Genomic DNA, 21365 nt, shown 5'->3' with positions numbered 1-21365 from the left:
TATTTAGTTTCCTTCCACTACAGGGCTCTTGAAGGTACCTGAAATTTTTCAGACAATACTTTTTCTAAAAATCCAATTCTTGTTAAAATAGTGGGTGGACATTTCAAGTGGTTCTCTTGAAAGAATGTGTTTCTTAGATTCATTTTTCGTAGCTGCGCTTACCCTAGTTTGGTGCTCACTATTTTTTTCGTATCTTTCAAATTTTATAAAAAATTTGTGAAGTATTTTTTGAAGAAATTATTTTAAATTTTTAAGCCAATACTAGGGAATTCAATACCTGTTGATATGAATAGCTCAAACGTAGTGGTGTTTGATTTTTTTTGCCTAAAACAAAAATTAGATGACTTCTCTAGCGTAAAAAATAAAATTTCTGCCTCCCAGATAGAAAAATGGCGAGAGGGGGGGAGTCTTACCGAGTTCTGGATTTTCTAAAAGATGATAAAAATTGTGGAAAAATTGAATTACCGTGAATTATTTTGAAAATCCACCTTTGTGATCACATTTTAGAGGCTCAATTTTCAGCCAAATGGAAATAGTAATATGTAGTGATTTTGGGAGGAGGTGCTGTTTCTTCAAAAAATCGTGCCTCAAAATCTTGAAGTGTCCTGGAAAAATTCTTTTGGTGATATTGGAGCTCCCAAAGCGTTTTGAGAGCAAGTTTGAAAAAAAGTTAATTTTTCAAGCACATTTTTTTTAGTTTTCTAAAATTTTGTTATTCGTGATTGGGCTCTTGTCATTAGGTCATATTCGTACTATCAACACATTTTGAAGGTCACTTTCGACATGGAATGTGAAAAAATGCTCCATTTAACGTGATAGGTAGGTACTGCTTTTTATAAGTAAATAATAATTTCATTCGTACATGTGTTCGTTTTGGAAGTTATATTAATTTTGATACATGTTTCGAAAATGGCCTGCGGTTGGGTAACGTTTATTTAATTAACAAATCTCTACGTCGTGTACACTAATAATGCGAACCCACGTGGAGACATTTTGCCACAGCGATGGTCGTTTTAAACGGTTTAAGAGTGAGGCCGTTTTATATTATAACACAGCGGCGCGGCGGCACGGCGGTGACGAAATATCGCGAGATTAAAACGCGATGATTTGAAAAACGCGAGTATAACGAAACAGAAATTGGCGAATGAGCGCGGTCGTACTCGTAGGGTAACGAGGGATTGTAGCGACACGATAACGTGGTTTTAAGCTAATGTACATGTTTGTGTATATAAAAGTTGAAGTAACATCCGAGCCAGTGCAAGAACGTTGCAGATATACTAGCTGCGGTTTTACAATTCACAGTCGAGCCTATCTAAATCCTGGTGTTTGTACGCAGCTTCTGATCGTATTCCCTTGACATTAAACAAAAGTTAATACGAACGGATGCCAGTTGAAAACAGAAAGTTTGCTAACTTCGATTTAAAACCAGCTAACAAAAGCATCATATGAAACGAATGTTCATTTCAACTTTGCTTTTCGTTTTCTCCTATTCTTAATTATTCAGCTTGAATCGTATAGTGATGTTCGCACAGAGAAACAGAAAGGTAACGGATATGTTTGGAAAAAAATTAATTATGAATTAACGACGGTGTGGTGATGGTGATACCTAGACCTACTAATTTTGTGCATGCAATTAGGATCTTCTGTATAAGGGGTGTGTTTTAGTAACAATTGTGTAAGTGTGTTTTCCTAATATTCCTATAGTCTCCAAACCGCAGAATGAACGGTGAACTCGTCGTTGCATTTGTTTTTTTAAAAAATTCAGCGTTGGCCTATCGTTTTCAGTTCCATGCTAATTCACTTCCACAACTACTTACATTAAATTAGTTAGAGGGTGAATACGAATAAGGAAATGTGCATTGTGCAGTCGAAAAAAATAGTAACAAACCCCTCAGTTAGAAAGGTTTTGATGTTCGTCATTTGATTTATTAATTTTTTTTTTTTTTAATCAAAAGTGTTATTATCAAAGTACAGCGGAATTCTTCTTAAAAACCTACGCTTCTTGTTGATACCCACTTCTAAGAGAAGGGAGTTTTTATAAAAGTTTTTTCAACGAAACAACTTTTACGGATCCTTTGTTTGAAGGTCATTCCAAATATAAATTTCTTCTCCGAGTTTTTCGTTCTATTTTAACAGAAATCAGTAGGCTCGCATTTAGCACCAATGCGCTATAGCATTTTTTAGACCATGTTACAGGTCAATGGGTGCAGATTGAGAGTAATCTGAAGAGATGAGGGAACAACCTACTTTGGATAATTTAAAGGTGACAAATATGTTTCAATCAGTGGGTGTGTTCAGACCCAAGTATGGACCTGTGGTTGAGACATACACTAATTGAATTAGTGGGTGTTTTCACACCCAAGTAAGTTGAAACAGTGTCTGTCTCAACCACAGGTCCATACTTGGGTCTGAAAACACCCACTGATTGAAGCAGTGTCTGTCTCAACCAAATGTCCTTACTTGGGTGTGAAAACACCCACTGATTCGTCTGTCTCAAAAACAGGTCCTTACTTGGGTCTGAACACACCCACTGGTTGAAACAGGGTCTGACTCAACCACAGGTGCTTTCACTTCTGATTGTTTGATTTTGGCAAAGAATGAGTGGAAGAATGAATGGAAGAAAGAATGAAAGAAAGAACAGACGGAAAGACGGAAAGAGAGGTTAGAGGGAAAGAACGAAAAGAACGAAACGACGAAAAGATGAAAAGTAGGTGTATTCACTATTCAGACCCAAGTAAAGACCTGCGGCTCAGACAGACACTGTTTGAATCAGTCGGTGTTTTGCTGTTTTCAGACCCAAGTATGGACCTGTAGTCGAGACTTGAGACAAACACAGTGGGTGTTTCAAATTCCATTATTCAAAAATGTTTAAAAATCAACAAGAGACCTACTTCATTTTCTTTTCAGATTTTGAAGCGTATCCTTTTTTCGTGATTTCAACAATTTTTTTGCTATTTAGTTGGTTTTTTGTCTTTTTTTTTGGAGGCACGCTAATTCTCAAAACTGTTTTTATTTTTCAATTTTTTTTCAAATTTTCTTTCATGTTTTTCAGTTTTTATGACAATGTTTTGATATTTAAAAAAATTCCTTCACTTACCCCCCCCCTCCGCAGCCCACCCAAAAACCCTGATTTTATGTATTTTTGTGATATCTTGCTCTTACTTCAGGTGGGTAATTTTTGCAAATTTTTATTACCTACCTATATTTGCATAATAGTCGATTCATTTTTGTACAATTTTTGCAAGATTTTTCTCACCTTCAGGAATATTTTATAAATTCAGTCATTTTCTACAGGTTTTATGTTATTTCAACAAATTATAGCGATGTTTTATCCAACTTGTTGCTCAATTTTACATATTTTACTCGTATGTTTCTATTCAAGTAGATATAATTTAGTTATTCATTAATGGTATTCATAATTAAAAATTGTTTTTTTGTGAGATTAAAACTAAATGTGGCAAAGAAAGTAGAAGGGGTCGAAAAAAAACAAGCCAATATTTTGTCATAAGCATCTTTGAAATGGTATATCACATTTTTTCTTATTTTGAAAAATTGATCCGATTGCAAGAAGGACTGGGGACGCCCGCCGGATAGTGTCCATTTTGAACCACCATAATAAGGGATAATTTTTGATAAAAGTCTTTCTCAACACACATAACAGTGAAGCATAATATACGTATTAAATCTCCTTTACACGAGAATCGTGAAAGATGTAACGTGTAATAGAATTTGCATAACCAGTTTGCCGTAAATACGTGATTCCGCATAAACTTTAATAACCAAAAATTAAATCCGATATTCTGATATTGCTCGATTTTTTTGTTTAGTCATTTTTTCCGCTGTGGTTCCATGAGATAACTTTCGTGATTTTCGCCAAAATCCTCTTGTGACGAGGGTAAAATTTGAACAGGGGAAAACTGAACTTTCACAGTGAAAGCTTTAACATACTCGTAGGTATGTATAATGAAAAATTGGAAATTGGAAAGCTCTCATTTAAGAATTCGAAAAAATTACTATGAAGTTTTTTTTCGTCCTTTTTTTGACAAATTTATTTTTATAGTGGGATCTCAACACTTTTAGGGATACAAACACCCCTAATTTAGATCAAATTTCTCCCAAAAATTTAAAAAGTGAAGTGACATTTTGATTGTTAGTAATTCAAAGGCGCTGAGTTCAAATATTGGCTTATTTTTTCGATCTGTGACCATCTTTGGACAAAATATACCATAAAATTAATGTGGCGTCTGTTGGATTTCGATGGTATTGACCATTGAGTTGAAATATTTGTCAATTTTTCTAATTCGATCTCTTAATGCCTCCTCTAGCTATGCTACTCCAATTTAGAAAAGAAAGAATTACATGTGTGACTTGAAGATTTGTACTGATTTGCTGAGAACGCTGATTTCTCAAATTTTTACTTTGGGCTTGAGTTTTTGTAGAAATAAGGTGGAGGATTTTCCAGTTCAGTAAATATATCAACTCGAAAATAATAATTTAGAATTTTTCACTACTGCTCCTGCGGTTTGCGAATTAGGCAAACATACTACCATAAATTAGCTAAATGTTGCATAATTGCTATCAGGGAAGTCTAATTTTCACCAAAAACAGCCTGTATGCATACTGAAGTATATTACTAGCGGTAGATATTATACGTTCCAGAGGTATACTTACAGAAAACATATATAAGTAATGCGGTTAAGAAAACAGTCGTTGCGAAGAAGGTTAAACAGGCGTATTTCCACGTACAAAATGATTTGCATCGATTATTAATTCGAATTCTAGGCTGGTCGTAAGTGGCGTACGGTTGTATACATGGTGTATGAGCCGGAAAAGTCGGCGGTAACGTTACTGGCGTTCTAACGCGGGTGTGTAAGTAATGATTATTCAACGTTCCATGGTTTGGTCCTAAATTTACGCGTTGGTTGGTGCCGTAATTTGAACTATGCGTCGAGCTGTGGGTCGATCCGGATCCGTGTACTGAACCATAACTTGGCCTGTGATTCAAGTCTCTATGATGCGTTCTGCCATTCATATTAGATGAATTTTTAAATCCTCCAAATCACATCTGTAAAAATCGCAAGAAAAATACACTCGTATTATTTCAAGATATTCGTAATACTCTAATACTATACGAGTATACTATAGCAGATTTGTATCTAGCATCTATATACGTATTACATTCGTATATATATCTCGACTCGTTCGCTATTTCAACATAATTGAAATTTTTGAAAAGGATCAACATGTCAGGATGGTAATCGTTTTAATATATCATATTTTTTTCAATAATTCGGTCCGAAAAATGTCAAAATGTCACCGACGCTTTGTTTCAACATTTGGCTTTTATTATAGTATATCCTATATGCTATATTTACATTTGCATCGTTTCTTTCTTTTCATTCTGGCGTATACTTTTATACCATCTTTTAGCTATGAACACGTATATAAACGCTGCTCCATATATACGAGTATCCCGTAAAAAGCCAACGTTTCATGAAACCTTAATCTTTCCATAATTCAAACGGTGATTTGAAATGGTGAAAAATGACCGTCATAGTCCCCGTATCGTCATTGTGTTATTTTTATTTTTTTTGTTATGTATTATTATACGTATTTATACGATAACCCATCTATCGAACCGTGACAGATTATACCACAGGAGAGGTATTAGGATACGTATGCGGATTTTGATTTATCTTTTTTATTTGGGCAATGAATCTTTAATTTTTTTTTGCGCGTGGAGTTAGTTGCTGCGAACCTATGGGTCTGCAGTGAATTGGTTATTTGAGGGAATGTCATTTGGTTTAACTAACGAGCTAGCCGCTCAGACCCTTGGAGTTTTGCGTAGAAGACAGTGTGGACTCCCACTGCTCGAAGAGTAGATGGAAAAAACGTGTTAGGAAAAACTAACATGGATTTTTAAATACTTTACCGTGCATCAAGTACGTCTTTGCACTTTTTCTGGGGATAAAAGTAAACATAAATTTTGTAGGGTGTCTCAAATTATAAAAACAGGAAACATTACGAAGGCCTGCAGTATATTTTATCGTCAAACAAACGTAATTTTTGCCCGAAATTTGGGAATGGGGCATCGCTTTATGACAACGGCGTACAATATTTTGAAGAAATCAAAACTTGTGAAAAGTATCAAAAGTTTAGTGACCATGTACAAACAGTTTAGCCAATAACTTGCTGAAAGGTTACTAACCCTTTTAGCAGCCTTATCTTTTGCAAACAAGCTTTTTCATTCAGTAACGAATTTTATTATCTATACTCATAGTCTCGTATCTTGACTAGAAAATAAATATGTACGTAGGCACGTATCGAATAAGAAAGTCATATCATCAGAGCTAAATTCTGTTCAACAATATTGAAAAAATATACAAAAATGCACATGTGAAAAAATTGCCTCTTTTATACGTTATCTATACCGAACTAAAGTTTGTGTATAAAAGCTCGTTTGATCGAATTTTTGAAAAATATCTAAAAAGATGGAAAATTTACTTTAATATAAAACTGACAAAAGTATAAGAAAAATGAACTTAAATCACCTGTTATATGTAAACTGAAATGCAATTCTAGTATCACGATATAAAATTCATTCCAATTTCGCTTTAATGCATTGGGGAACGACGTTATTTGTACTTTATGAATTTATGCAAAACCTTCGTTTGCTGAAACGCGCGTAAGAACCCGCAAATAGACTGAGTTTGTTTTCAACAGCTCATACGTCTTGGGGAAAAACAAATATTTACTAGTTTTACCGCATCTCGTTATACATCAATAATGATTTATATCACTTAAAATGTAGGTATATTCCATATCTTTTCTCTATATCTACAGCAGTACAGCTATACTTTTTGTGCAAAGTATCTTTTTTTTATGTACCTACTTTACAATGGCAAAGAAAAAGGTCCGATGTGAAAATACGAGTATATTGCTAATTTTTACCATTTAAATATTATGTAGTTGAAACCGCAGTTGTAGGTAACATTTTTTTGTAATTTTTTATCACGTATTTTGTTTTGAAAAACTGATTCATTTTTTTTTTGTCATTTCTATTTCAGTTCGTGTACAAGAAAAGAACACGGTGAGAAGAAATACCTTCCACAGAAAGACTACGATCTAACAGAATGATTGATTATCAAATTTCCATATGCTAAGTAAGTACATCTTCAAACATTAGGATAATAATAATGCTACAAATGACCGCTTTTTACATATACGTAGTCGATATCTCGATTTACGAAAGAGAAAACTTTGTTATAACGGAATTTTCACATCGAATTTCAATATCCAACTTGAAAGAAATTTCCAACACAACCTATATAGCCAAACAAAAACCCTTTTTTGAAAACTTTCTGTAGTGCACGCATGCAGAAATCTAGAAAAGAAGACGAAAACGAATAAAATGTAAATACCGACGAAGAGATGCTCCAATATCTCTATTAAACAACATCTCCGGCTAAATAAAAGTGAAACTTTTTCTTTGTCATATGAAAACCGTTATCTTAAAAAAGTCCCCATATAACTCTCACAAGTTGAATTTCTAAAAGCAGATTTTTCATTCGTGTAAGTTGTTTCCGCTATTATTCTCGCAAGTTTTTTTGTTGCCCTCTGTCTGTAATCTTATCTGGTATCTTTCAAGTTCAAAAACCAAATCACCAATAATGCACTTTTAAAACATGCAGTTCTGATAGGTATTTTGCCTGTTACTAAAATTAAAGGAGCTTGCTGAGAATTCGTATATTTTATCCCAAAAATTGAGTGGAAGTGAAAGGGGCCTATGAATGAAAAATATCGTAGTTTAAAATCTTTTGAGGCTCGATCCATAGTAATTCAGATAAAAAATTTAACCCGGCAAACGGAAGTGTTCGACCCTGTAAATGCTCAAAAAATACTGTACAGGGTGTCCGGAGAATGATGGTACAAACTTCAGATTTGAATATAGGTACCTACCTACACCTACATATACCAGGAAGTAAAAAAAAGTAAGATAAAAAACAAGTTGCCTATTTTAAAAATTGAAGGGGAAAAATACGTTTTCAAAATCTAAGAGTAAGAACCAAAATCCAATTTTGACCATGGGGGCTGGTAGTACTTTGAAAAATGAACAAAATTATCTATTACGACTTTCTGCCTAACTTGCATATTGGAGGGGCTACAAATGATTTTTAATTTCAAAAAATCGCGATGAAAAAAATGAATGCGGAAATGAATACTACGTCAAAGAATAAACAAATTTTGTTATGATCAATTTTTTTCTTAATCTAAAATTTAAGAAGTTTTTGGAATTTTAGAGTAAGAAAAAAAATGATTATCACATAATTTGTTCATTTTTTGACGTAGTATTCATTTCCGTATTCATTTTTTTCAACGCGATTTTTTAAAATTAAAAATCATTTTGTAGCCCCTTCAATTTGCAAGTTGAGCCAAAAGTAGTAGTAGGTAATTTTGTTCATTTTTCAATGTACTCCCGACCTACATGGTCAAAATTGGATTTTGGCTCTTTAAACGTATAACGTATTTTGCCCCTTCAATTTTTCTTAGTCGTAACCAGTTATATTCAAATCGGAATTTTGTACCTCCACTCCTCGGACACCCTGTATAGGCATGAAAATCGGGAGTTTCAAGGGCACAGAATTCATTTTCAAAGACCTTTTGACCTCCAATTTAAATAAGGGTCCTCAAAAATCAATAATTTGATACCAATATTGCATTTTTCTACATTTTCAAATTCCACTCTCCCTTCTCCACTTTAATGGAGTAATTTTTGGTCTACATGGGCTAATCTTAGTTGATTAAATTGAAATCAGCAGCGTCTTCAAAAACCAATGATTCGGTTCCCATATTGCATTTTTTTCAACATTTGACATTCATAGGCCATTTTTCAGTAAAATAGGACAAAAATATGAATGAAACAAAAAAAGAAAATTGAAGATGAAAGTACATGTTTGACTGTGCGCCCTCGCCCTCCTTCAAAAATAATCTCCGAGTGTTACTTCTGAATTTTGGGGTATTTCAATCCTCTGAACCAGCCTTCAATACTGCTTTTTAATGTAGCAATCGTCTCAAAACTCCAAATAATTAATTTTTATTTTTGCGATAAAAAAATACTTTAATTTATCGAATTTTCGGTCAAATTTTATGCATCAAACATCCAACGTATAGCTGAAATCAGTCTAACATGTTATATCAATGAATAGGTATAACTCGAGGTGTAGGGTCACGGGTGGTTAGTTGTCAATAATTGTTAGTTGTCAAATTGCGTTTTTAAAAGGATACATGAACGCTATCCACACGAAACCTTCATAATAACTTCATGCTATACCTACTGATGTTCCAACATGCAAAATTGGCAACATAGCTTTTTATTTGGGGATACAGTTTTGAAAAAAGTGATTTTACAGGTGCGAAGTTACACATGTTAAATTGGAACTTTTCGTTTTTAAACATCAAAAATTTGTCAAAAGTAAATAAATTATACATCAATTTAAAGGAAATTTTATCACGGATTCAGTAATCACATGTTCATTTACAAAAAATTTCGAAATGAATAATATTTTTCGGTACAAAGATGAAAAACGAGAAGTTGTTAGTTGTCAAAAAAGGGAATATTGTTAGTTGTCAATGCGATAGTTTACCAAAATATGCATCAAAGTGGAAAAATATTTTCGGAAAATTATCTATTGCATTATTGAATTATTTTTTTTCTGCATTTCATTCTATAAAACGAATAAAAAGTTGAATTGATCGATTTACCTATGCAAAAAAAATTCAAAGAATGACCAATCAATTTTTAAGTCGTTCATGGATATTTTTTCAAGTTTTTGGGTTTATCTAAAAGTTTAGTCGTTCTCACGTGTTTTCTTTTTGAAAATTTTCGAAAATTGAATTGTAAGTTTTTTTTATCAATAGTGAATGCGTGTTTGACAACTTACAACAGGGGTGGTTGTTAGTTGTCACAAAAAAGTACCTCACTGAATTCACCATTAACTATTCATCACATGAACCAAAATTCAATTTTAAAAAAAAAAAACTTGCGCAAAGAATCAAGCTTTCAAATGAGCCCAAAACCGCAAAGAAATATTCATAAATGGCTTCAGAAACTTCAAAAAACATTTTTGTTTGACAACTAACCACCCGTGACCCTACTTATTACTTTCTGCTGGTGTTACAAAATATTAAAAACCAGCTTGAATGGGATTACCACGAAAATCATTAGGTATAGGTAACGGATTCCAACTACCTACGCAAACCTAAAACTTTTAGTAGAGGTATACTTGACTCAAAAACTATGAAAGCAAATCAATGACCACTTCTTAGAAAATCTAATTTTCCTAAGCTTTAACTAAAGTACCCACTCAAAAAGTGCTCGCACTCGTACACGTGGACGTTAAATTGATCCGACAGCTCTCCTATGAGCAGACAGTTACGAGAAAATACTTTTTTGAGAAAAATCTCATTAATGAAAATCTTATTTTAAAATTCAAGACACACATTAACGTAAAGCTAAGGTGTTTTTTTTTCGGTCTAAATTCGTCGCAAAAAGATGAAAATAATTCACGTCAATTTCTTCCCTCTCGAGTACCTAAGAAAAAATTGTGTGGGTTTAAAACGAGACGAAAAAAGGAAAAAAATCCTGCGAAATGTATCAAATTCGATGGCGACCTTTTGAAAAATTCCTGTTGGCAATGAAAAAGTAGGTATAAGAAAACGGTGGTGATATATTTGAGAAATGCGTAACAAGGGTTAATGTCATTTAGCATCGTTCAAAAAATTATAAATCTGCTGTTCAGACACGCATAACACATAATTTTCATCCTTATAGTCGAATGCGTTATACCGGTGTAGGCGCTGCTAGGTACATTGAGGTAAAACATGAAAATGCTCGAATGGAAATAGGAATGTTTTTTTATTACTATTATTATAATTTCACTCCCCAAGATGGAAAACTCGTCAGTAGGTGCTCGTAGCGTTGATAGTTTTTTAATAATTTTTAAAAAGTGGGTGCTCTTCGCTTCACCTGCGTTTTTTACGTTTGAAAATTTCAAAGAGCAAAAAAACAACATGAAAATTTGAACTAAAAATGAAGAAAAACATATCTTGAATACCCCTCTAGGAGGAGGGTAGGGGTAAAAAATGTTTGAGGAATTTTTCCTCATTAAGGGACATCATCTGAGCCCATTCAAAATAAAATCGAAGCGATGCCGATTTCACACCTTATTCAGCTAGACCTTTTTTTTCAATATGGAAGGAAGGGGAGCACAAAAAAATTAACATACTCGTATGTGCACAAAAGAACACAAACGAAGCACAAACGATTGACACATCTTTCACACCACCCCCTCCCCCCCCCACACACACAAACACAAAGTGATCGATTTTCATTTCCTCTGGTTGGCCAATACAGTTTTTCAAATAATAAGGAGAAGGGAGGGGGAAGCATAAAAAAAATAAACGTGTTCACCAAAATTCGAGCACAAACGATTGATACAATTTTCAGACTCTCAACACAAAGTGATCGATTTTCATTTCCCCAGGCCGACCAAAAAAGGTTTTTCAAATAATAAGGGGAAGGGGCCAGAATCATAAAAAAATGAACACGTGCGCAAACGATTGACACCACTTTCACCCCTCTACCTGAAAATGGCCGACCTGGGGAAATGTAGGTACCTACCTGATTCGAATAATAAATTAATCGGTGTGTGGAAACACAAAGCTATGTTTATACGCGGTGTTTACCTTTACCCAAGTACTTGGATGATAAAAAATTAAAAATATTTCATGCCGATGCGGCCTTATAATGTTGAGAAAAGTTTACACTTTTTTCCTTCTGCTTTTCTGTGCAAGTTAAAAGAGTCAGAAGCTCTAGGTACGCGCCAGTGAACATTTTTTTCCTGCATCGTTTGAAGAGAGCAGTATTTTTTTTTATTGATTACATTCAACGCGGCGTCGTTTATTTTCCCCTTCGATGGGAAAAAATCGTATTTGAAATTTTCGTCTAATTATAAAAGTTAGGCGTTTATTTCAGTTTTGACGTGGCACTTCAAACGTTTTTCAGCGGAAATATTGAAACATAATCTGTGTTATTAGAGGGAACCGGGCGCAGCGGTAGACATGGCGAGGCGGTTGAAAAATAAGCTCGGATTAGCATTTGTAAATGACTCGACGTGGATGGTCGAAGCAGCCTCACTCTCTCTCTCTTTCTCTCGCAGTATTAACGTGCGCTGCTCTTGGAATTAGTTTAAAAAATTTTCTAAAACAGGGTTTCGCTTGATGGTTTCAATTATGTTTTCGCCAACAGATCCGAAGCCCAAGATTTTTGAATAGCGTTCGTTTCCATTCCGACAGTTCAATTTATGATTGAATGGGAAAATGTTTTAATCGAATTGGTATTCTTGAATTTAAAGCTTGTATTCACGTATCGTATTGTTTTGGGAAATCCAAATAGCTATAGAGTGATTCTCTCTTTCTACATTTCATTCTTGTCTATCTCTTCTCTATACAAAGTATAAATCTTGGCTCGCTTCTGCCTCGTGGAATGCGCACCGCGCAGGTATTTTTTTTATCCGATTTTTACGCGATAATCTCGCGGGAAAAACTGATTTCTTTTATATCTGCTGCTCGAGATGAATTGAAAACTACTCGTGTACTCGATCAACTTGAAAAACTTCTCGTGTTTACAAAGAATACGATAAAAATTTCACCAAAATACTCGCCAACTTTTTCACACAGCTTGGAATCGAAGTGAGTTTTACTTCCGTGTATACCTCGGGGCTGGGGTGTTTTAGAATAATGGTACATATAAATGTATAGTCGGAGCGAATTATGAGTAATCTTGACAGTTTAATGAGAACACAGACGTTGCAAAGTTTGTAATTAACTTTGCGGATGAGTTTGACTCGTGATTTGTTATACCGCTCGAGCTGGATGCTGTTTTAGTTCCCGAAAACAACTATACCGAAAAAGTTTATTTGCTTTTTAAAACAAAACCATTCGCTACGTTTGTAAAATTTATTTAATCGCCAAAGTCCCCAATTTATTCGAAGGCCTGGCTCTTTTTATCTGGAAATTTTACCGACTGGCGAATTATAAAGCAGCTGACCCTGTTCTTTTATTATGTGTGGAATAGTGTTTTACACGAAGATGTGGATGCGGGTAAAAAAACACACGTTAGGTTCTCGAATATAATGCCTTTTGGTTAGTGCTTTATACTCTGCGAAACAGAAAAATAAAACGAAAAACCCATATAGCCCAGTTCTATACCTATATAAGTGTAGAATGAAAAATTGAGAAATTAATTTACTCAACGAAAATCTGTTTTCTATGTAAGTGGCACAAAATTTCAACGTTTTTATATATCGTTTTTAACAAAGTGTGTAGTCTAGATAAGAGAAAATATCAAGTTGAAGAATCTCAAAAGACTTTATGCTCACTACGGGCTCGTAAATAAATTACAATCTGATCTTAATTTCAAACTTATGACTGAAAAACAATCCTTTTTTCAAAATCGTGGGCATAGTGGGCTTACGTATATCTAAAGTACAACAGGAAATGTATACAGGGTGCGTAGAAATTCAAACGATTTCTTCCAAGGGAAAGTACATAATGCTACACAATACGACCCACTGGGTGCATATTTGCCCAATTCCGACGATGCTCCTGGAACTAAAATGAGCCAGTGATTTCCTTAAATTTGAGGTGGTCGAGTTCGAGCATTGTTTTGTTTTTCAGATTCAAACTCAGCGACTTCGAACTTGTAAAAATCGATTTTTCATTCCATGTTTTCAAAATTTGTTTCAAAAGTGGTGGCAGGAGGGACATTGAAAAGGTCGTATACAAAACGTGAGAAGACTTTTGAACTTAGTGCTTCATCATGCACGTGATCATGCCTATACATTATACATTTTTTGATGTCTTGACTTAAGGAACCGGATCGAAAATTTGGATCAATAGGTACCTATTCGAAATTAACACTTTTAAATTAGTAAGTAGTAAGTACCAATCAATCAATATGTCACTTCATTTTAGATATTTTCTCGAATTGTAAATTGTAATTGAAATTGATTAGTCTACTTTTACATTATGTAACGCATGTCAAAAAATTGTATTTTTTTTTTTTGCAAAATTACGCGTATAATAGGTATACCTACATAAGTTAACTCAGTATAAGGTACTCCACTCAAAATATCAGCAATTGATCCACCAAAAATTACCAAATTATTAGCTAAAAAATTACCAGTAATTTACCTGAAAAATTACCAGTAATTTACCTGAAAAATTACCAGTAATTTACCTGAAAAATTACCAGTAATTTACCAATCACCAAAAAAATTATCAGTAGTTTTTAATTTACCAAAAAATGACAAGTGATTTCCAAAAAATGAATCAAAAAGTGACTGATAAATTACCAAAAAAATTACCTAAATGATTAATTTTTTCCAAGTGTCCTAAAATCTGACAAAGAGCCTTCACTTGAATTAAAATTTTTTTTTCCTTACTTCTATAGTAGGATCCAGGGATGGAAAGCTAGCCGCGAGAGCTAAAAGCCAAAATTCGAAAGTCAACAATTTTTTTTTTTGAAAGCCAAAAAGTAGCCAAAGCTGTTTGATTAAAAAGCTAAAGGCTAGTCAAAAGCTTTATTTTTCAGCTTTCTTTGAGCTTTTTTTTTTTTGCAAATTCAGTTGGCTCAGGTTCAGTTTGAGTTATTTTTCAATTTTTACTTTTTACTTTGCTCCTTTTTTCAGTTTTTTCGTTTATTTTTCGTTATGATTGAGAGTTTCCACTTTCCTCTCAATTTACCTCATTAAAAAAAATTGAAAAGCCTAAAACAAACGTTTAATAAGTTTTTTAGAAGCTAAAAGCTGAAGTCGAAGGTTCATCTTTCAATCCCTGATAGTGCCTAGCTTTCAATTTTTGCGCTTCTAAAAATATGAACATTCACCTCGCAGGTTCATTTTTGAGAATTTCAAATTTCAATCCCTGATTTTCAATCTCCTGTCTTACCTATTTCACGCCTAACTTGTTCCTACATTTTTAAAGTCACTTGTGTGAAGTATGAAAAACTTCATTGAAGAAACATTCTTGTAATTTTGCTGATTTTTGAGAATTCAAACTCCAATTTAACAACATTTTTAATTCTGGAACCTATGAAAAGGTGTAACAAGTGTCTTTAATTCTATATCCCTTTTCAATTTCACAAAAAAAAAAAAAGAAATCCTAATCCTCCCATATTACTTCAGTTCCATAAGATTGTAGTGTAGCGATTACCTCATGTAGTATGTGGAAGTAGAAAAAAGGGAAGAGTAGATGAAAAGTGCATTTCCCTATACGGCTGGTAGATACTTAAATTAAAATATAGGCTTTTCAAATCTCACACACATATTCACGACGAATATAAGACAACCAAAATGAAACGAATATTAGGTATGTACATAGCCTATATGTAGACCTGAACGCATAGTCGAAATAGGTACCTATTCTTCTGCAGATTAGAATCGATTTCCGCCAACCAAGCCCGCAGATTGCAAAATAGATTAAAATGTGAAATGAAGCTTCACATTTATATAAGTACCTAATCTGATTTGATTACAGTTTCGAGCTAGCGAAATTGGAATTTTCTCCGTAAGCAGGCATAATTTAATTCAATTTAATTCGATAAATATTTAATTTTTTCATTACTCTATTATTTCGAATGACAGAATGCAATACAATCGAAAATGCAAAATGATGACCGGTTTAGAGTTCTACTCTCTCTCGTAATCCGCCCCACTAACAATAAAATTGCATTCCTACTTTATTTTTCTAGCGACGACTCTTTTTATGATTTTTTTCACAGCGTCTTTTACGCGAATACTTTTATAGCGTGGTAGGTTTCGAGCTTTCTACCAAAGCTGCTTTTCCTTTATGGTACCTTTTCTATATGTAGTTTGCGTGGTGTGTGTAAAATTACAAGACTTTCAAAACCGGTGAAATTCCGCAGAAATTATTATTATTTTAATACGACACTTTGGTTTAAAAATTTATTGCGAGTAAAAAAATTTAATCGTAAAAAAAAGTGAAACTGGATTATTGAAATAAGAGAAAAATAAGCGACAACGATTGTTCTTCGAGTCGAGTTTTTTTTCTTCATTTGAAATTTGAGGCCAAAAGAGCTGCGTCAAGTTTAAAATTGAAAACTGCTTTTACTGGATCATGGCAAAAAATTTCTAATAAAAATATAATCTTTCGAGATATATACGTTGTTGGTTCGGTTGTCAAAAACGTTCACTAGCGAATTCTAAAATTCCATCTTTTAAAGCTACACACGTAATAAAAAATGAAAAAAATAGTACACTGGGTGAAAAGAATCCCGTTTGCTCGAAATTTATCCCGGAAAGGGCTTAAAATACATCGTTGGCTCACTCGAAGAGATTTTTTTTTCATAAGCACGTCAAATGCCTAGATTTCATGACCGGATTTATTGAAAAATTTTCACAATACTTCAAACGGTAAAATAAATATGAAACTTCGCCATATCCTAAAATCACGACGAAAGGATAACGAAAGAAGAAAAAAAACGACGCTGCGAATTCACAAAACCAACTTGACAAATATCCTGGATGGTTTTAATGCTTTATATAGGAAGCTAATTCGCCTTAACTTCGCTGTTGAAAAAAGAAAGAAGAAATGGATCTCTGGAAGCATTTCACGTACACCTATTTCGAGACAAGTCTGATGAAAATTCAACTCCTTTCCCATTCTAAAAAAAAAAATAAATAAATATTTATGTATCGTCGGGTAAGAGACCCCGAAACCTTTGACAAGAACACGTCGACTTTTTATCGATTCCATTTTCCAAACACAAAAATCCACCATCTTGAAATCCATCTACCACCTCGGCCGCAACAAGCATTTAATTTATTTAGATGGAAATAAAAAAAAACGCGTTCAAAAAACACGGCAATAGTAAATCCGAAAGAATAAATGATAGACCAGCCGTGTACCTACAATAAAGCAAAAAAGCAAAATATTATTTTAATATGGTACTTAAAACAATGATCACGCTCGTTTCTGTTCGAGTATCCTAAACAAAACCAATACCCTTTATTTTAAATCCTATAAAATCTTAACGGCGAGTTTTATCGCAAGTAAGAAAAAATGCCGCGTGTATAAAATAAAATAAAAAAAAACTCGAAAACAAGTAACAAAAATAGGGAAAGATAGTGGTTTAATGGTCGAGCTGATATTACAATTGAAAAAAAAAAAGGATTGAACAGAGAAAATAGTAAAACCAAAAAGGAAAAATATTATCCGCTTATAAAGCTAACTTCAAACGAGCAAAGCTAACAAGCACTTAGCCTTTTCCTTTCCTTTATAAATTTATCCTTTAAAAGCTTTTTCTATAGCTATATATTTATGCCATAAAAAGGATATCTGCAGCAGAGGATGGCGTTCGCGATAAACGCTCTTTTCGTTTGATATAGCTCACCGAATCTTTCATAATACCTAATCTGTGTTCTTTACTGTAATAGCAAATAACGCCTGCCGAATAAATTCGCAGTGTTGAAACAAAGTGTACATCGATTAGAATAAAATTTTAAAATATACAGATATAGTAAATTTCTTGTTCGTTTTCGTAGATGTAAAATCAATCTTTTTGCGAAGCTGTAGCTCCTAAAAACCTCGTGCGTTGCTAGTCTACTTAAGTTACAGACTTACGAAGAAGTCCTTTTAATTTTTGGAGCCTTAGATCCTTTGTAGAGGAAGAGGCCTCCAATTTGATTATCCTAAAGTTCTTTTTAAATGCTCACTTGTTGAAATTTCCATCTACACATGTACCTACGTATTAATTTAAACTCTTAATAGGCAGCATTTTTCATCATAAGCATCGACCCTTCATCAAAAATCCATTTTAAGAATTAAAATGGTCACCTACAAAATAAAATCCAATGATGAATACTTCATTAAGGCATGTATTCCATCACAATAGAATAATAAACTCAAAAAATTCCGTATAAGAAATTAGTTTTTAAATCAGAAACAATACCCATCGATATTGCATTATGAAGTGTTCGAAAAGTTATATCGTAAATTAGCCGCACATTCCGTGGCTTAAATTGTAAAACGTTTACTATGAACTTTTTCACTCGATCCTGTTTTTCGTATATATTAGTTTTGTAAAGAGAAAAATTACAAAAACTTTTCGCAAACAATTTATGACTCCTGTGGAAAGTTTCACCGTAAATTGAATTATACTGTTTGGCCTTATTTCTTGGCATTTCGGTGAACGTTATCTGCTGGATATTTGTTCCCTCATCTATGTACATACTAAAGAGTCTGAGACCCACACACTACACAGTATACATTCTATGTGTACATGTGCTGTCGTTCGAGTGAATAAATAGATGATTTTGTGGTTAGTTTTTCAAAGAATCGTTAACTCGAAATTTCACATTTGTTCGCGTAATTTGTTTTTGAAAACTATTTCGCAAGTATTTCTTTTCCCCATGCTATGCGATTATGGGCCTATAGAAAATGAATCGAGAAACTGTCACGATTGAATTTAAGAGAATTTCCTAAAATTTTATCGCGCTGGTAAATGGAGAAATTAGAGAGATCGAAAACAAACTCGATCGTTTTCCATTTCGAATGAAAATTGTATTTTTCATCGAGAAATTTTACAGCATGAATGTAGAAATTTTTTAAACGTATTCAAGTACCCTATTCCTCCTATCTAGTTTTAGTAGAAACAGGCATTAGACCAATATGTATTCTATCAAAATAGGTGGAAAACTTTTTCATAACAGTTTCAATTTTTAATACTTCTGTAGGCACTTCATTTAATTTTAATTGCATTTTGAACAATTCTTTCTGTGCTTTCAACAATTAATTTTTTTGAATGGAACTTCTTGAGATATCTGCACGATTTTGGAAATCTGATCTGGAACCCCAATAACCAAAAAATCGTTGAATAGACTAAGAATAAGCCAACAATTCAATTTTTAGCAGTCTAAATTTATTTCCATGTTTTCTGGAGAAATCGAAATTCACGTTGGAGGCTCCAGAATGACCGAAAATGATGAATTTTGGTTTTTGAAGAGTTGAAATAAGTTTCATGACTAATTTTCATTACTTTTATTGCATAAATAATGTATTATTTTTTTAAAGAAAAAAACAGAATCGCTGAAAATGGTCAATTTTGAATTTAAAAAAAAACTCTCCAAAAGTCGAGAAACCAATTTGGGTTACTGAAATATTGTCTATGAGAGTTTCGGCCTATTTTGAAGCCTCCAGCTCAATTTTTTATTTCTTCTTAATTTCTAAATTTTTCTACAAAGGTGGAAATTAATACTTTGGGCTGCTAAAAATGGAGTTGTGCCTTCTTTCCAATCTGTTTTACGATTTTATTCTCAACCTCAAGTGTTTTTTTAATCAGCGTACTTTCAAGGAAAAAATTCAAAAAATAAAAAAAAAACGTGCTCGAAGTGTCCACTTGGAAATTGATTTAAAGGATAGACCCGTTAAACAGGTCAAAAATAATCCAATACTTGATTTTTACCTGCCAAAATTGATTTTTGGAACTTCTAGAGAAATTAGAAAAATTTTTGCTGGAGGCTCCAGAATGGCTCAAAATGGTGAAATTTTGCTTGATGTTTCAAAAATGTCCCCGCGGACATTTGATTGAAAGAATAAATAAATTTGTCGGTCAATATAATACCTTCGGGGTGTGTCCTCCTAGAAATTGGCCTAAATGTGAACCAACTCATTGAACAGGTTGAAAATAAACCTCACTCGATATTTTGCTGCCCAAATAAATTTCCACGTTGTTCTGGAGAAATCTAAAATCGTTCAAGGGGCTCCAAAATGAACCGAAACAGTGAGATTTAGGGCATTCAATATCTCATGACTAATTTTCATCATTTTTACTGGAACAGTGTAGATACATTAAAAAAAAACAACAACAAAAAACATGATATATGTACCAAGGTAGCGAAAATAGACTAAACGTGTATTTGAAGGAGAAAAAAAAGCAAATTCGTCGAAAATAGTAAATACCTACCTAGGTATATTTTGGGTATTCGAAAATACGTTCAAAATCGAAAAATCAAGTTGGGCATCGAAATTTTTTTTTTGGGTGTTCAAGTCCATGCTCTTTTCAAAAATTGAGGTTCCGTTCAAATTGAATGTGGACACTTCGAGAGGGTCTTTTGCTAGGCCAAGTAGATACCTTCTAGGTACCTACCTACTTATTCCGCAATTTTCATGTCAATCTGATTTATTTTCATGCAATTATATTAATTTTAATGTTTTTTAAAATAATTTTTAGAAAACTTGAAGCTACATACATATTGTTGCTGATGGTTTAGTTTCTTAGAATAGGGTGTTCAAAATGGTTTTTGTAGTCTGTTTGAGTTAATTTTATTGTTATTATCTGGATTATAATTTCTTATATGTATTGTGGAGACAATTACAGTAAAACGGGAATTCTTTTTAATCTGCATTTTAAAAAATTCTGATCAGTGGGTAAATTTCATAAAACATTCATATCTTTGTCATAATCTTTTCGCATTTACATTTAGAATATTTTAAGATGGTTATTGTTAGAGCTTTTGAAAAAATGAATATAAAATTCATTATTACGACCAACTTCTTTTTTATTTTAATTACACCTTCGCTTTAATTATAATTTCAAGCGGATAAATAAATATTTCGAGATGAAAAATAATTTTAAAATTCAAATTTCAAATTGTTTTGTTATACCTATTTTTTGATTAGATTAGGGTACTCGGAATGTAAAACAGTTTGTGAAATTTTTATTCGTATTGTATCTATTTAGGTAGGTAGCTACTACGTACTTGTACTTATATTTACTCGTCGTAGGGTTTACTTATATAAAACAATCCAATTGATTTTCGTCTGAAAATTATCTCTTTCTCATTGAAGAAAAAATCATCTGTGATAGACGATTTTATTATCTTTATAGTTAAACTTTATTTGTTTTTTAGAGTACTCAACTTGAAGACTTTTTATTTTCTTCTCTATAATGGATACAGAGTATTGAATTTTGTAGAAACGTTTTATAAATTTTTCCACTTTCACGAGATAAGTTACGAAAAATTCATTAATCCAACTGATTTTTTTCTATTTTCTTTCAGCGAACAAAGGACGTGACAGTTATTGTTGAAGTTGGTTCTTTCCATGGTGGTTGAATAGAAAGTATTCTTTGTTCACGTGGTTTTTACTTTTCGGCTGAATGAATTCGTATCAGATGAAAGGATTACAGGTATGTCAAAGTACCTCATACCTAGTGCTAGCTACAGCTACCTGGGTTGGACATTCTTTAATTATTGGAATAACTTTTGTTTTACCCTCCATTCAAC

General features: G+C 33.1%; 1 protein-coding gene and 1 long non-coding RNA gene across 3 annotated transcripts in view; one reads left to right on the top strand and one right to left on the bottom strand.

Moving 5' to 3' along the window:
• The window catches only part of LOC135836308 (uncharacterized), a 109995-nt gene that overhangs the window by 8358 nt on the left and 80272 nt on the right, over positions 1 to 21365 (top strand). The window contains exons 2-3 of the long non-coding RNA XR_010557019.1: positions 7068 to 7163; positions 21141 to 21268. This is a non-coding gene — a long non-coding RNA (uncharacterized LOC135836308). The remainder of the gene's footprint in view (positions 1 to 7067; positions 7164 to 21140; positions 21269 to 21365) is intronic.
• The window catches only part of Ten-a (tenascin accessory), a 128994-nt gene that overhangs the window by 41363 nt on the left and 66266 nt on the right, over positions 1 to 21365 (bottom strand). For both annotated transcript variants that reach the window (XM_065351047.1, XM_065351048.1), the window contains exon 3: positions 4672 to 5065. In XM_065351047.1, coding sequence (XP_065207119.1) covers positions 4672 to 5032 — 361 coding nt within the window. In that variant the 5' untranslated portion in view covers positions 5033 to 5065. The remainder of the gene's footprint in view (positions 1 to 4671; positions 5066 to 21365) is intronic.

This window comes from Planococcus citri, chromosome 2 (assembly GCF_950023065.1).
Source record: "Planococcus citri chromosome 2, ihPlaCitr1.1, whole genome shotgun sequence".
Classification (NCBI taxonomy): Eukaryota; Metazoa; Arthropoda; class Insecta; order Hemiptera; family Pseudococcidae; genus Planococcus; species Planococcus citri.
The sequence above is the reverse complement of the archived record's forward strand: the minus strand, read 5'-3'. Positions and strand labels throughout refer to the sequence as shown.